The sequence below is a fragment of the Euwallacea fornicatus genome, chromosome 30 (assembly GCF_040115645.1).
Source record: "Euwallacea fornicatus isolate EFF26 chromosome 30, ASM4011564v1, whole genome shotgun sequence".
NCBI lineage: Eukaryota > Metazoa > Arthropoda > Insecta > Coleoptera > Curculionidae > Euwallacea > Euwallacea fornicatus.
Window position 1 is genome coordinate 1741690 of NC_089570.1, and position 14542 is coordinate 1756231.

At 36.3% G+C, this 14542-nt stretch overlaps 3 protein-coding genes across 9 annotated transcripts; 2 read left to right on the forward strand and 1 right to left on the reverse strand.

Annotated features, from left to right (window-relative positions):
• Positions 1-40: 40 nt before the first annotated feature.
• LOC136347746 (anoctamin-1-like) lies at positions 41-6275 on the forward strand. Of its 7 annotated transcripts, none has more exons than XM_066298011.1 (11): positions 41-343; positions 397-434; positions 1483-1724; positions 2745-2981; positions 3038-3183; positions 3279-3438; positions 3489-4472; positions 4723-4975; positions 5027-5186; positions 5238-5719; positions 5776-6275. In XM_066298011.1, exons 3-11 carry the CDS (start codon positions 1491-1493, stop codon positions 5889-5891), a joined length of 2772 nt encoding a protein of 923 aa, XP_066154108.1. In that variant the 5' UTR covers positions 41-343; positions 397-434; positions 1483-1490; the 3' UTR covers positions 5892-6275. The 7 variants fall into 7 exon arrangements, with proteins under 7 accessions (XP_066154108.1, XP_066154109.1, XP_066154111.1 ...); XM_066298012.1 differs by having other exon boundaries at positions 400-434; XM_066298014.1 differs by lacking the exon at positions 1483-1724.
• A 499-nt stretch (positions 6276-6774) lies between these two features.
• Positions 6775-11503, reverse strand: LOC136347980 (uncharacterized). The gene is made up of 10 exons (XM_066298464.1): positions 11000-11503; positions 10140-10404; positions 9443-10079; positions 9046-9385; positions 8508-8647; positions 8243-8454; positions 7936-8186; positions 7683-7879; positions 7490-7620; positions 6775-7430 (listed from the first exon to the last, which is right to left on the reverse strand). The coding sequence occupies exons 1-10, from the start codon at positions 11362-11364 to the stop codon at positions 7167-7169; spliced, it is 2802 nt and encodes a 933-aa protein (XP_066154561.1). The 5' UTR covers positions 11365-11503; the 3' UTR covers positions 6775-7166.
• Positions 11504-11677: 174 nt separating this feature from the next.
• Tom70 (translocase of outer membrane 70) lies at positions 11678-14304 on the forward strand. Its single transcript, XM_066298465.1, has 6 exons — positions 11678-12223; positions 12397-12680; positions 12802-13125; positions 13182-13429; positions 13478-13698; positions 13769-14304. The coding sequence occupies exons 1-6, from the start codon at positions 11814-11816 to the stop codon at positions 13938-13940; spliced, it is 1659 nt and encodes a 552-aa protein (XP_066154562.1). The 5' UTR covers positions 11678-11813; the 3' UTR covers positions 13941-14304.
• Positions 14305-14542: the final 238 nt, after the last annotated feature.

The following is a 14542-nucleotide window of genomic DNA, read 5'->3' on the forward strand; positions in this document are numbered from 1 at the left end:
GCGCAATGACATATTTCCCATCAGAATGTGACAGTGACAATTATTGTTTATTTTTTACAACTTACTTTTAAAAAACTAATTAAATCATCTTTTAATATTAATATTCAATTATTTATTAGTTTGTTTAATTGTTTTTACTATAATATCAACCAAGAAGTGATTTTAACAATGTCAATAACAATCCCCAATGAATTTTCATCAGGGGGGCTATAAAGTGATTGTGGAAGCTGTACAGGGTTTTCCAGTTTTTAATTGGAACAGGATGTTTAAATTACTGTATGTGGTGATATCACTAACTTTGCAAAGTTAAAGAACTTGTTTAATGACTGCATAACTAGCTGAGGTAAGAAGAATTTAATCTCGTAGGAAGAGCACTGATTTTACACTATGTTTCAGCAGTAATCAGCACTTAATACTGTTTTATGAAAACAATGGTATATATATATTGATTTATTTTATTAACAGTTAATTGCTAGAGTGTTTCCGAACTAACATAAGAATGATCTTTTGGTAAATGTAATTAGTGTGTAAAGTGAATAGTAGCTCCTTGCAGTATTAAAGTAAAAATCATACATAAGGGGTTATATATTTTAATTTCCTTTTAGCTCCTTCAATCCTTTTAGATAATGAAACATTTATTAAATTATTTTTGAGGAATTATAAGGCCTAAGTTTTCATAATCAGGGGCTAACAGCTTAATTATCACATGCCATACAATTACATTGAGAAATAACCAGATATAAATATGCTATCTTGTGTTATGGTAATATTTATAAATAACTATGCAATAGCACTATTCAAGTATTACAACTTTGTTAAATATAGAACTGAAGATGGTGGATATGAAAACCTGAATGGAACCCCACTAACATGACCTTATTAAATGTTTCATTAACAGCTTCATGTGGGTCCTTTATTGCTTTTTCTATGGAATGGTTTATAGGTTATTTAGTAGTGCTTGGATGTATGAAGAAAATTTAAAGTAGAATTGTGGGTCTGGGCAGAATGGGAAATTTCCACCGTCGGTTGGTGGAGGAGTTTTACAACATTAATTGAAGAGTTTTTTCTTTCTTCAAAAACAATTGTTAGGACACTTCTTGTATTCTTCAATTATTTCATAACATTGAATTGTTCTACGAGTCCATTTTACACTCTTAGTAATTTTACCTAATTTATTTCTTTATTTATGGAGGTCAGTAATTAGATCATGCATAACAAGATATTAATTTGGGCACTTTTCGGGGCATATTGTTGGTTGATACTGCAAATAAATTATATAAAGTGCAGAACCCACTAGCAATAAACTGTTAATGCAGAAATCAAACACTTCAAATGCATAAAAAATGGCACAAATTAATTTTTTGTCTAGGTGTACTAATATTTTTTGTACCCCCTGTAGGTGTTAATCTGCAAAACCAAATGAATCTAAAGTTATTCAGCGGCATCGAGTTTGTTGCAGCTTCAATCAATCAATTTTTTTAGTTGCTATTATGGGCGAAGCCTCTGATGAAGATGACTATTTCGATACCGTCTCTATAAACTCCCCAAGCAGCAAGCGAAAGCTGAATAATAACGATTACATAGCGCTCTCCCGCAATACCTTATACCATTCTATAGCTGATTTCGAGCGAGGTAGCATGGAGATGACCGAGCTGACTCGAGACGACGACCACAAGGTCTCAGGCAACAAAAACATTAGAACCTATACACAGTGGAGAGATAGGGTATAGCAGCTTCCTCAATTTTCTAACTAACTTTTAATACGTTTGTACCTTATTTCACCACTGATTCGGAGTTGGTAGTACTTGACCAGTAGGGCTTGACTGTAATGCTTTTAGCCATTAGGTCATTGCAATACCGGTTTATAGACGGGTGACGGTCCAGGGCGGCGGAGTTTTCTGGTCGCCGGTTTTTAGTAGGGAAAGGGGGCGGTAATTAGAAACTTCGCTCAGAGCGCCAGACTGGTTAAAGCCGACCCTGGTTTGTTATCAATTGCCCATTATAATTCATTTTTATGAAGCCATGCTAATTTGCTTCATCCCGAAGTGTTTAGTCGATTCAGTGTTTTGCTTAAGAAATCAGGCAGTTTGTACGTTCAGTTTCCATTACTTTAGTCTGTTTGGCTTTCAAACATGTGTTCAAATACATGAGATTTATAATTATGCACATATCACGTTAACGCACAGTTTTAGGATTAATTTGGTATTTTTGAACAATATTTCAAAGCTTTTATATAGGGGATATCGCCATAATGGTTGTAAGTACATGTTGCAATACGTTTCAAACAGGTTAATTCAAGGTAAAAGAATAAAATTTAGATCCAAAGACAATTAAGAGTTACTCATTGCCATTAATGACAATAGCACAATAATTAGCTATTATTTTGAAGTTTTGTATAACCATAGTGAAGTCTTAATTGCATGGTAGTGGTACTAGTTAATAGTAATCCAAGAGGGGAAGAGGGTCAAGGCTTTATGGCTAGATCCTTAAGGGTTCTTTTCGCTCCCCAGTGCACCTCTTTGCAGTCCGTATGGATCCTTTGTTTCTGTCCTTTTTCTTCCGTACGACGAGGACCATGCCGCCTATCACACACGGGGTCCCTTTTTTTACTGACCCCGCAGCCTTTTCCCCTGCCCCGCAACCCATGTGAATGTTCTCCTTCAATACACCTCTTTTTGGGACCTCAATGCATAGCTTATATACAATAGAGGGTTGAATATGTGACCAATGCACTATAATTTTAGAGTTGGAGGTATTTCTCGAACTCTGAATTGCAAGTCGACTTCGTTCTGGCCTATGACCAACAGGGAAAGGAGGCTCATGTGCTTAAACGCAAGACTTTCGAATCGAACTTGCAAAGCACCGGCTTAATTTTAGAGAGGGAGGTAAACCAAAGAATACACTTCGTGAAAATTCACGTGCCCAAAGAGGTTTTGTGCCAGTACGCTGAAATTCTGAAGTTGCGATTACCGATTAAAGAAGTGAGGACCTTAACAGGATTGCTTTATATTAATTAACGAAATATTGTCATTTTTAGAATAATGAGCAGCTTCCTAGGGACAATTTCGTAGCGAGTACAATCCAAAAGTGCTTAGAGAAATGCAGAGTTGCTCTAGATCCCCACAAGTTTCCTCCTAGGAAGTACCAGTTGACTGCGGAATTCAGTAAGGATAAAGATTATTTGTAAGTTTTGTGAGGCTTGCAGTAGTGTCTTGCAGCAATGTAGACTTGAAGAACATGCTTTTATGCAGGTTTTATTACAATTTCCTTCTATGTAGGTTTGATATTGACTCTCCCGACTTCTTTAACGACTCAGTGAAAATCGCTGTAACTTCATATATTCTGGAAAGGGAAAAATTTGGCCCGGAAGATCAAAATAAAGGCATTAAACAGTTACTTGCGGAGAACGTTTACAAGGCTGCCTACCCCTTGCATGATGTAATATGAATCAAAAACCATCAAGTAAATATTGCATGAGTTTATTTTAGGGGGAAATCGACGACGTGGGCTCGAAACGCTACTTACTGTTCCACGAATGGGCCTCCGTGTCCAAATGGATAAAATTCCAACCGGTGGACGATATCAAAGACTACTTCGGGGTCAAAATCGCGTTATATTTCGCATGGCTCGGCTTTTACACGCACATGCTAATACCTGCAGCCATACTCGGGGTCATCTGCCTTATATACGGAGCTCTAACTCTAAAAACAGACGCTTTGAGTAGGGATATCTGCAACTTGGATATCACAATGTGTCCTTTATGCGACAAATACTGTGATTATTGGAAGTTGAGCGAGAGCTGCACTTATTCGAAAATTCAGCACGTCATAGACAATCCTGCCACAATTTCCTTTGCGGTTTTTATGTCCATATGGGGGGCTGTGTACTTGGAGTTATGGAAGAGATATAGCGCAGAAATAGCCCATCGATGGGGTTTGACCGGTTTTGATCTCCAAGCCGAGCCTCCAAGGCCCGAGTTCTTGCTCCGACTGTCAAACGCCAAGAAAAAGAAATTGAATGTGGTTACTCAGCTACAAGAACCAGTAGTGCCTTTTTGGCGCGTTAAACTGCCTTCGATTATTCTGAGCTTCACTGTAGCCTTCTTCTGGGCCTTAATAGCTTTAGGTGTGGTTATCGGAATTGTGATTTATCGCATGTCCTTGCTGACTTCCGATGCATTATACAAAGACAAGACCAGCGTTAGAATATACGTAGTTCCGGTCACTGCAGGTCTGCTTAATCTAGTCTGTATCATTATACTAAATATGATTTATGACAGATTGGCCGTGTGGCTGACCGAGATGGAGTTGCAAAGGACGCAGACGCAATTCGACGATAGTTTGGCATTGAAGATTTACATCTTCCAATTTGTCAATTACTATTCCTCTATTTTCTATATTGCGTTTTTCAAAGGGAAGTTCGTGGGTTATCCCTCGAAGTACAATAAGGTTTTTGGCTATCGCCAGGAAGAGGTAAGAATTGACAAATTTATGTCTAACATAGGCAATAAGCAGTGCCGGCCTTATGGGGGGGGATTGAGATTGGCATAAGGTCCAGGGCGGCGGTACTTTTGAGGGTAGGCGGCCACTGACTGAAAATTTCGCCTAGAGCCCCAAACTTTCTAAGGCCGGCTCTGGCTACAAACATGCGGAATTCGGAGCAAACTTGCCGCATTCCCCATATGCATGCGCTCCTTTTAGAATGTGTGTTTTTGTCATCTAGTGCAATCCTGGGGGTTGCCTGATGGAGCTAACAATTCAACTTGCCATAATAATGATCGGGAAACAGGCCATAAATAGCGTGATGGAAATGCTGATTCCTCTGTGCTTTAAAATGTACAACACATTTGTGGTCTCGAAAAAACTTGAGGAGGCAGACACTCAGAAAGAACTGATAGGCTGCAATCAGTGGACTGCGGATTATAATTTGTCCGATTTAGAATCGGGAAGTTTGTTCTCCGAATACCTAGAAATGGGTATGTTAAGGTAGTTTAAAGTGGAAGTTGTACTTTGAGTTGTCTTTACAGTGCTCCAATACGGCTTCGTCACCCTGTTCATCATAGCGTTTCCTCTGGCGCCTTTATTCGCTTTAATCAACAACGTATTGGAGATGCGATTGGATGCAAAAAAGTTTATTAAATATTACCGACGCCCAGTACCTCAAAGGGTAAAAAATATCGGCGTGTGGTAAGTTCACCTACCATTGGTCGTTATACTGTGTTGCAGGCTTCTTTCCAGGTATCGTCTATTAGCAGTCGTAGGCCGAATAGCGATAGTCTCAAACGCCTTGATTATAGCATTCTCATCTCACTTCATACCCAAACTCGTCTACATACTAAAAGTGAACCCCCAACACTCAGACTCCGGATTTCTCAACTTTACTTTGGCATTCTTTAACACCACCGACTTTAAACCGGGCACCGCCCCGGAATCTCCAACGCTTAACATTTCAATGTGCAGATATGCGGAGTTCAGAAACCCTCCAGACGATCCTCACAAGTACAAACGCCCCTTGATTTATTGGCACATTTTAGCGGCGAGATTGGCCTTTGTCGTCGTGTATCAGAATCTCGTTACGTTCATTGTAACAGCAGTGGAATGGACCATTCCGGACGTGAGCAGGAAGTTGAATGACCGAATCAAAAGAGAAGCCTACAAGGTGAATGAGATCATTATTAAAAATGAATCGGAAAAGGCTAAAAGGAAGCTAAATAGAAATGGTATGATTTATTAGTTTTATTTCGTATGTAAATGCTTTATTGGGTAGGTTTTTTAGCGGGGAAAAGAGACTCTGTTCTCTCAGTTGCTACCGTGTATCATGACGCTATCAGTGAGGCTGGTAATTCGCGCAGTAACCGATCTACTACGTATTACGACACAGGAGATAGTTAGCGTTCAATGTTCCTGCGTAAAACTTGCCAGTTGTACTTATGTTATTTCAAAGTTATTCTCGAAATACCGTTATAATTCTCTTTTATTCAATTATATTATATGAAGGTTGTATCATTATTACTACAAATCATCACTATAGCTTTAATAGAGTGTAGTTTTCGGTATTTTTTTACACCTTTTAACATTTCGTGTTATTTATTTTATGGGCTTTCTGTGGGAAAAACGTTTAATGGGACCAATAGGCAGTAACTATAAAGATTAAGCGGGTAAAAGAAGTTTTATGTTATATTTAATTGTTGAATTTGTGTGTTTGTTTTTATTGAATGATTTGACGAAAAAGTTGTAACCATAAATTTAATATATACAAAATTATACATAATATACCAGGGCTATTTTTTCAACTTCTGGTGAACTAACAAAGCTCGATGAGGTCAGCAACCACATATTTTATCATATGTATGCCAGACTAAGGTTATTTAAAAAAAAATAAAACAAACATAAGGCCTTGTAACACTGCTTTATTTTCAAGAATTGAGAAAGGCATATCTTCCAACACAATGCGTCGTGGCCATTCCTGAGCTCATATGTTTACATTAGAAAGTATTAATAAACATTCTTATGGAACCCCATGCATATTATGGCGTTTTTGGGTTCTTTGAAAAATTCTGTATATATCACATATCATGCCCACGTCTAATTTCAACAGTTTTCGAAAAAAAAATTGCAAAAAATTGAAATGAAAAAACTATTAAAAAGAAATAATTTTATATAATTTCTAAATAAGTTTTGAAAATCATTGAACCAGTTTCGAATTAATTTCGACTCGATCATACGGTGTCTTGTGGTGAAGACGTCTTCACCGTGTGTCCGGAAGGGATCGCAATTGTAGGAGACAAAAAATCAAAGTTTTATTAAAAAAACCCTATTAATTACGTTTAAAAATAGAAACTTAACATTTCATACATTATTGCCTTACATATTACAATTACAAATCGTACAAACTCGAAGGGTTATTCGAATTTATACATCTACATATCTATGAAGTAGTAAATAAACAAGTACTAAAACAAAAATATATTTTAATAGTCAAAGTAATATTTTATATCGAAAATCTATAAAAATAAGTTTGCAAACGTCCACATACGCACTTTAAGATCGCAATTAATTCTGTGTAAAATTCCAGTAATGTGACATTGACAGTACGAATTTAAAAGTCGCATAAACCACATAAAATCGTCTAATTTTGCGTTTACCCAAGATCATCAACGTTAAAAATCATTTTGCCGCCTCGATATGAGCCAAACTGAGCATGCACATATTCTGAAATTTTACCAAAGTAACACGCTGCACTGCTTTGGTTAAATTATGACTTAGATCGAAAGGGTCTTGAACACACATATATGAATTGAACCGGAATATTTCTGGATCTTCGCCTTTCAATTGGGCCACGTAAGCATTCATTTCCGGAGGAAAATTTTCGGGAACTTCATTGAAAAATAGACTGCGTTTGAATGGCTCTCCCAGCAAAGGGCATACCACCTGAAAATACTCATTCGTATCAAATCTCCCTTATTTCAACATAATTTCAAGATTCTTACATAGCTATTAAAGTCAAATTTTGAGTAATACATGAAGAAGTCCTGGAGTAGTTCGTATACTGAAAATTCATATGTTTTTATGTACGACTTCATTTCATCTGTAGATAAGACGTAATTTATGGTCTCCCAACCTAAAACCGCATTTAAAATTGATATAGCTAATAATTTACTTAGTAGAGAATAAATTAGTTACCGCTGATGACTTTATGCTCAGCCACATTCAGCTCTCTAATCCTTTTTATTGAAGGTAAATATCCGATCACTTGCAAATAAAATATGCACATTATGGCAAATGCATAAGTTGTTATATTCTCATAAACTACTAAATCGACCCATTTCTTTATTAGTAGAATCAGTTGTTGGCACACTGGCTGTAGCTCCATGCAAAGCCTGAAATAAAGTTAAGCTCTAGTTATTGTTCTTTAAACATTGGAGGTTTCATTAACCTCAGAAATTTGGTGTTTTCAACGCTAAGACCATGCTTGAATGAGAGATCGCAGGCGAGATTAGTAGGGACGTGAAGCAGCCTTAAAATCGGGGTTCTCGCTGTTAAAACTTGAACTAAATTTGCGTAATCTTTATCTTTGCTCAGAATTTTATAGGCTTTTCTGATTATCGTTACTTGGCCTGCTGGGTCTTGGTTTTTCTGGCCGAAATAACTTCCTGCGACCTCGACAAACACGTCTAGATCACTGTCCTGGAATTTCGTTCAATATAAGAAACCTGTGGTATTATACTGAACTAAATAGGTACCTGATTTCCTATACCGGAAATTCTAGACCCGAATGGGTAAACCTTGCAGTTTTCATCTATTTCTGCAAGTGCTGATTGGAGTTTCTGACAACAATACCTTGATGAAGAATTCGTCAGAACGTTATCCGCATTTTTTGCCATTAAAGCAGCCTGTTGGATGATTTGTTCTTTTGAATCCAAGAGCTTCGTTACGAGGTCAGATAATTTTGCACCTTAAATGTACATTTTAGGGTATTTTTGTGCTAATTAGGACTAGAATACTCACTCTTCTCCCGTCTAGTGCGCACATTTGCGGCCTGCAAATGACGACTTAATGACACGTCATCACCGAAAATTACCAAATTGCAAGTGGTACATTCGTATTCCGCTACTCTAGATATTCGCTTGGGTGCCATCGCTTTGTGTCTAATTAAAAAAGCAAATATTTATATAGATTAAATATGTCAGTGTAGGTAAACGTATGTTAGTCTAAGAATACATGGAAAAAAAACCCACCCCCATTTACGTGTGTGCTATTTGGCTTTCTTTTTCATCCCTTTTGCTGGGTCTTGGCAGATAAATTGGAGTAACATAAAAATAATGTAACAAGTAGAAATGTAGCTCAAACAGCTGACAAACATCATCCACAAATGTTTTAAGCCGAGCAGCTATGCATGCCTCAAATTTAATTAATGCATCTGAACAAATGAGCCATTCTTGAAATAGCACATGGGGCGCAGTAGAAATGCGCCGAACTTTAGGAATTTTTATGCACAAACAGATGATTTTATCCTTGTTTTGATCCCATAATAATTATAACTTACCTAGTTCCGTTAAAATTGTGGCTTATCCAATCCCCCTCACTATACATCTTAACATTGCAAATTTCACAATAATACTTATAATTAAGTTTATGTATCTTCTTATGCTTTGGAGAGGAAACAAAATGATTTTTCAATGAAAGCACGCTGCCCTGCAGTTCGCATTGACATAGATTGCATGTAACCAGTGATCCATTCTGGTGATCTTTCCAAGATAATTGGGAAGCGTAGCGTTTCATGCGGTAAGGCAATTGCTCTATAGGGTTCATACTTTCGTCCTTTTCTACTGCCTTTATGATACTATGTTTCGCGGGTATTTGAACAGATCTTCTCTGTAATTGGTCTTGAAATTCATGAAATCTCTGTATTGAAAACAAAGCTTGAGCCACTTTATACTTACTGTCAGGAGTAGCATCTGGGGTTAAATTTAAATTATTAGCCCCTCTAACTTTTTTGGCCTCTTCTTGCCGTTTTAGCAGTGCTTCTCTGGCTATAACTTCACTCTTAGAAATACCATAAACTTGAACTTGCAAATTCACTAAATAATAGGCATTAATTCTTTTCTCATACATCTCCTTAATTTTCTTCCTATGCATGCCAATTGTAATGTGGGCAAGTACGTCGGCTTTAAGGCAACTAACATAGCACAAACTGCACTTAAATTTTGTTGAATCAACGGGCTTAAAGTACACTTGATGCGCCTGAATGGGCGCCTCTTGCTTCATCCAAAATTCGTGAAATGTCTTCAAAATTTCCAACGTAGCTATATCTTTAGCACAGTTTAAGTGTTTCTGACCCATGGCATGACTGACAAGCAAGTATTTGCTAATTTTCAAACCATTCAGATCACAACTGCACAATAAACAGGCAGCTTTATTGTTACTAATCTTGATGATTGTAAATTCTTTGACTTTGTCATATTTACGCACACCAGACATAAGCATAGAAGGATATATTGTATTCTCAACTTCTTCATCATAAGAAATGTTAAAATTAAAACGGAAACTGTTGACGTTTTCTGAAAAACTTGGGGGAATCTATAAAATGTGATTCAAATAAAAGGAAAAGTTCGTAACACTGGTAAAATGAGTACTTACTAGTGCACTTACTACAGAAGGTTCCGAGTCATGTTGCTCAAACCCACTATCATAGTTTGAGTTTCCAGTATTACTAATGTCCTCCATTGCAAGGGTACTCTTGTTTTCAAATGTAGTAAATGCCATGTTCTCTGTTATTGGCTGAATATTTAGTGTATTAGTCAGAAACTGACAATACAGCTCTTCAAAATGATCATGCCCTTGCAAACAACTCCAAATATCTTCATATGGATTTACCAGTATTTCTTCATTACATAAACCACACCTAAGAGTAATGGATTAAAGACACATAACTGTAGCGATATTTATGTGTAACACAATAGGAAACTGATAATGTTTAAATGGCTGATAATCTATTTCTGGATGAATCATTGTACTCTGATAATAGCCAGTAGGTCCATCTAACAGCACTTGATAAATTCTATTTGCCATCAATTGAAACGGGTCTAGCCAATATTCTGCAAGTTTTCTTTATCATCAAGCAACTTTCTTGACTTCCTTATGTTGGGGACTCCTTACTTCTTGCAAATATGGTGTGAGCCATTTGTGTGAGTTTGGGGTTCGGGAGAGGTTTTACAGTGATCAGTTTCTCTACTTGGTAGAACAACTCAGTCATATGTCTGTAGAAACGTTCAGAGATAAAGTTTTCAAAAAATTGAGCCGTACCATTTCAATTGATGGTTAGTGCAACACAATAAAATATTTTGAGGTTTTATGTGAATTTTTTTATATCCAATTCCAAGCAAGAACTAACACTATCAACAACAAATTTTTTTGACAACATAAACATTGCAAAAGGAGTTTTTTAAAACTTAAAACATGATTTTGCTAGTGAAAACTGCAGACTTAATTGCACTTACTTGAAGTTGTAGGTGCGGTTTCGAAAGGTTCCTCCTAATTCTGTGAGAGTCAATTCAATACTTTTTCTCAAAGACCCCAATGAATAACGCAAACTTTCTCTCTCTTTTGGATTGCAGTTTAAAAGCTCCAATCGAAAGAAACTTAAGTTATGAGAAAACTCTGTGATTTTTTTATGGATATTTTCGACACTTAGTTTATTGTCTCTATGAAGTGCAGACTGGGATTGATCATTTTTTCTTGCATGAGCAGAGGAAGTTGGCATAGATTCTCTATCCATTTTAATCTGAGAAGTAGGAGTAGCAGGTATACCACATAAGTATGGAGATAGAAATTTTATATTAGTTGAAAGTTGGCAATATAGCATTAAGTGGGGGGCGGTGGAAATATGTTTAATACATTTTAGAAATGCTAAAATGCGATTCTATGAGAGGTACTCATAAAATTCACTTAATTCGCAAGGAAATTTAGCAAATTAATTTACTGCTTCACAATCCTAACCTAGCTTTCGTTTTCTTTGGCTAAGACTTCTAATTTGACATTCTATAGCTCTGATGTTTCTATTTCTACATCACTAGCTATCTTGTTTCCTCGTCGTGATAATGATATAAGACAAGAACAACATATAACTGCTGCGTTTGTATTCATTGACGTTCCACGTAATTCGTTATTCTCCCGTATCACGTCAGTGATGAAATCATTTTTTTCAATTATAACCTAACATTACACCTCCCTCTAGTATTCTTGGCGGTGGTAGTCTTTCTTTTCCAAAATTCAATTCCTAATGATATTTTGTCAAAAAAGCTCTTCAAAACCATGTCTTCCTCAAGTGGCAGTGGTTTCTCGACCTTAAAGTGGCAAATAGCTCTCGGATTGGGTGCTGTGGGAGCCGTGGGATTAATTTATTGGTACCAGAAATCTGGCCAAAATCAGACCTTACGTTCGTCAAAAGAAATCCAGAAACAAGTGGAAGAGTCGTCTTTTCAGCAAGCGCAGAGACATAAACTGGAAGGCAACGAAATGTTTAAGCGAGGGAAGTATGATGAGGCCATTTCATCCTATAATAAAGCCATTGAAATCATTCCTGAGGAGTACAAAACCGACTTGGCTACTTATTATCAAAACAGGGCGGCGGCTTATGAGCAGTTAAAGAAGTGGAGCGCAGTCATTTCTGACTGCCAGAAGGCCATTGAATTGAATAACAGATATGAAAAGGCTTTATACAGGTATGTTTGATAAATTTATTTTCCTGGAATAAATAATATTTGTAATACTCATAGTCATACATGTTTTTTTTTCCAAATCCGTGATTTTGCTCATCGTTTTGGAAATTTGAACTGGTGCAATGAGCTGCCTTATAAAACTTGTGTGTTAATATATTATTATTTACTCATCATAGGAGAGCTAAAGCATATGAAATGTTAAAAGATTATGAGAATGCACTAGATGATGTCACAACAGTATGTCTATTGCAAAATTTTGGTAATCAAAAATCGCTTCTAATGGCTGACAGAGTGTTGAAAGGGTTGGGGAAAAAGAATGCTGTGGAAGCAATGAAAACCAGAATATCTGTTATACCATCTAAGAATTTCATTAAAACATACTTTGCCTCATATCCTGATGACCCAGTATATAAAAAACTACTTGAGACATCAGATCCCCTAGGCCAAGGAGAGCTGAAAGGTAATAAGTAATAATAATTTCAAATATAAAATAATAAAATAAATAAGGAATATAAATTTCAAGTGTTGGCAGGGAAACCAATCCCATTTAAATCATTCCCTGAATATAAACTTTTTTTTAGGATTCCTAAAAGCAAAATTAGCATATGCTACTGAAAAATATGATCAAGTTATCCCAGCCTGTACCGAAGAGCTAAATTTCAGTGAAGCTGAATCAATTTATAAAATAGAGGCCTTAGGATTAAGGGCTTCATTTTACTTTCTTACTGGTCAATTTAAAGAGTCCCTTGATGACATTTCAAGCATCATTGACTCAGAGGTGGCTTCTAGCAGCATAAAAGTAAATGCTCTCATAAAGAGAACATCCATTTATATGCAAACAGACAGAGTACAAGACTGTATGAAAGATTTTGAAGCAGCCACCATTTTGGGACCAAATATTTCTGGTATATAAGAGAATTTGGTTGCTCAAATTGTAGTAATAAGTTTTAAATCATTGAAGATATTTACCATCACAGGGGACAAGTCATGTTGCTGTTAGAAAAAACTGAAGAAGCTCGACGTGACTTTCAAAAAGCTGTGGATCTAAATCCCAATTTTCCTATTGCTGTTGTTCAGAAATGTTACACTGACTTCAGACATGCCACACAATGCCAGGATGTTGGATTACTGATGTCCACTTTGAAGGAGTTTAGAGAAGCAGTGGCGAAGTTTCCTTCATGTCCTGAAACTTACATTTTATTTGCTCAAGTATGATGTCTGCTCTTATTTTCCAATCAAAAATAAATTAAGTTATAGGTACAAACAGAAAGGCAGGAATTTCAAGAAGCTGAAGAGTTGTACAAAAAAGCGATAGACATTGATCCTTCAAATGCTACAGTTTATGTGCACCAAGGCCTTTTGTTGCTGCAATGGAAAGGAGAAATTGAGAACGCTGTGCAATTGATGAGACAAGCGATAAATGTAGATGAAAAATGCGAATTCGCCTATGAAACTTTGGGAACGGTGGAAGTGCAAAGGTATATAAACTTTAAGTTTATAGTGTTAACTTGAATTAAATGAAAAAGTTTTATTTTATTTCCATTTTAGAGGAAACCTATTAGTGGCGATTGATTTATTTAATAAAGCAATCAAGCTAGCCAGATCAGAAATGGAGATGGTGCATTTATTCTCACTGCGAGACGCTGCAGCTTCCCAGCTGAAAGTAGCATCCCGCATCGGGATCGACTCCTCTTTCTCCTTTATGAAAGGTGCCGATTAAGCTTTTGTTAAAAACATTCTAGTCTCATAGTAGATATCGTTATTAAATGATGGAAATTATTTTCGGTAATTCGTTTTAGATATTTTTTATTCAGTTTTCCTTTGAAGGTAATATATATTATTTCTTCTAGGAGAATGTCTTTTTGTTTAAGAATATCTATAATCAACTGTTTATATTATTATACCATGTTAAACGTTGTTGTAGTACTATAAGGGAGTTTATGCTTGTTTCAGATTACCTAAATTTTCACTTTTACAGAAATTTTCAGTGTATTCCAAGCTTCTTTGCTTTGGTATATCATGAATACAATTTCAATTGCTAATGTAAGTTCCTAACCTTTTAAATACAAGTAAATGGGTTATAATTTGTTTTTTTTTTATTTCCATAATATAAATGCTTTTTATACTTATTTAACCCGATGGTCCAAAAATCATAGTAGATATCCATCATTGAGAATTACCGAATGGTAATCTGTAAGTTTCCGAAAAAGGCACAAAATAAAAAAAACCCACATGATCAAATACAAGAAAATTTCTTAGTCACTCTTCTCCCAACTGCTGTAGCTCGAGATTAAGATGTCATCTTCCTGCCCACCCAGCTTG

What these genes read in the sequence shown, in the direction of transcription:
- LOC136347746 (XM_066298011.1), top strand. Translation starts at nt 1,491, where the DNA reads ATGGGCGAAGCCTCTGATGAAGATGACTATTTCGATACCGTCTCTATA. An exon ending in ATACACAGTGGAGAGATAGG is followed by an intron (nt 1,725 to 2,744) that starts GTATAGCAGCTT and finishes CTATAATTTTAG; the next exon opens with AGTTGGAGGTATTTCTCGAA. An exon ending in AAGGAAGCTAAATAGAAATG is followed by an intron (nt 5,720 to 5,775) that starts GTATGATTTATT and finishes TAGGTTTTTTAG; the next exon opens with CGGGGAAAAGAGACTCTGTT.
- Tom70 (XM_066298465.1), top strand. Translation starts at nt 11,814, where the DNA reads ATGTCTTCCTCAAGTGGCAGTGGTTTCTCGACCTTAAAGTGGCAAATA. An exon ending in TATGAAAAGGCTTTATACAG is followed by an intron (nt 12,224 to 12,396) that starts GTATGTTTGATA and finishes TACTCATCATAG; the next exon opens with GAGAGCTAAAGCATATGAAA. An exon ending in CTTACATTTTATTTGCTCAA is followed by an intron (nt 13,430 to 13,477) that starts GTATGATGTCTG and finishes ATTAAGTTATAG; the next exon opens with GTACAAACAGAAAGGCAGGA.
- LOC136347980 (XM_066298464.1), bottom strand. Translation starts at nt 11,364, where the DNA reads ATGCTATATTGCCAACTTTCAACTAATATAAAATTTCTATCTCCATAC. An exon ending in GCGCACTAGACGGGAGAAGA is followed by an intron (nt 8,455 to 8,507) that starts GTGAGTATTCTA and finishes TGTACATTTAAG; the next exon opens with GTGCAAAATTATCTGACCTC. An exon ending in TGAGCATAAAGTCATCAGCG is followed by an intron (nt 7,621 to 7,682) that starts GTAACTAATTTA and finishes ATGCGGTTTTAG; the next exon opens with GTTGGGAGACCATAAATTAC.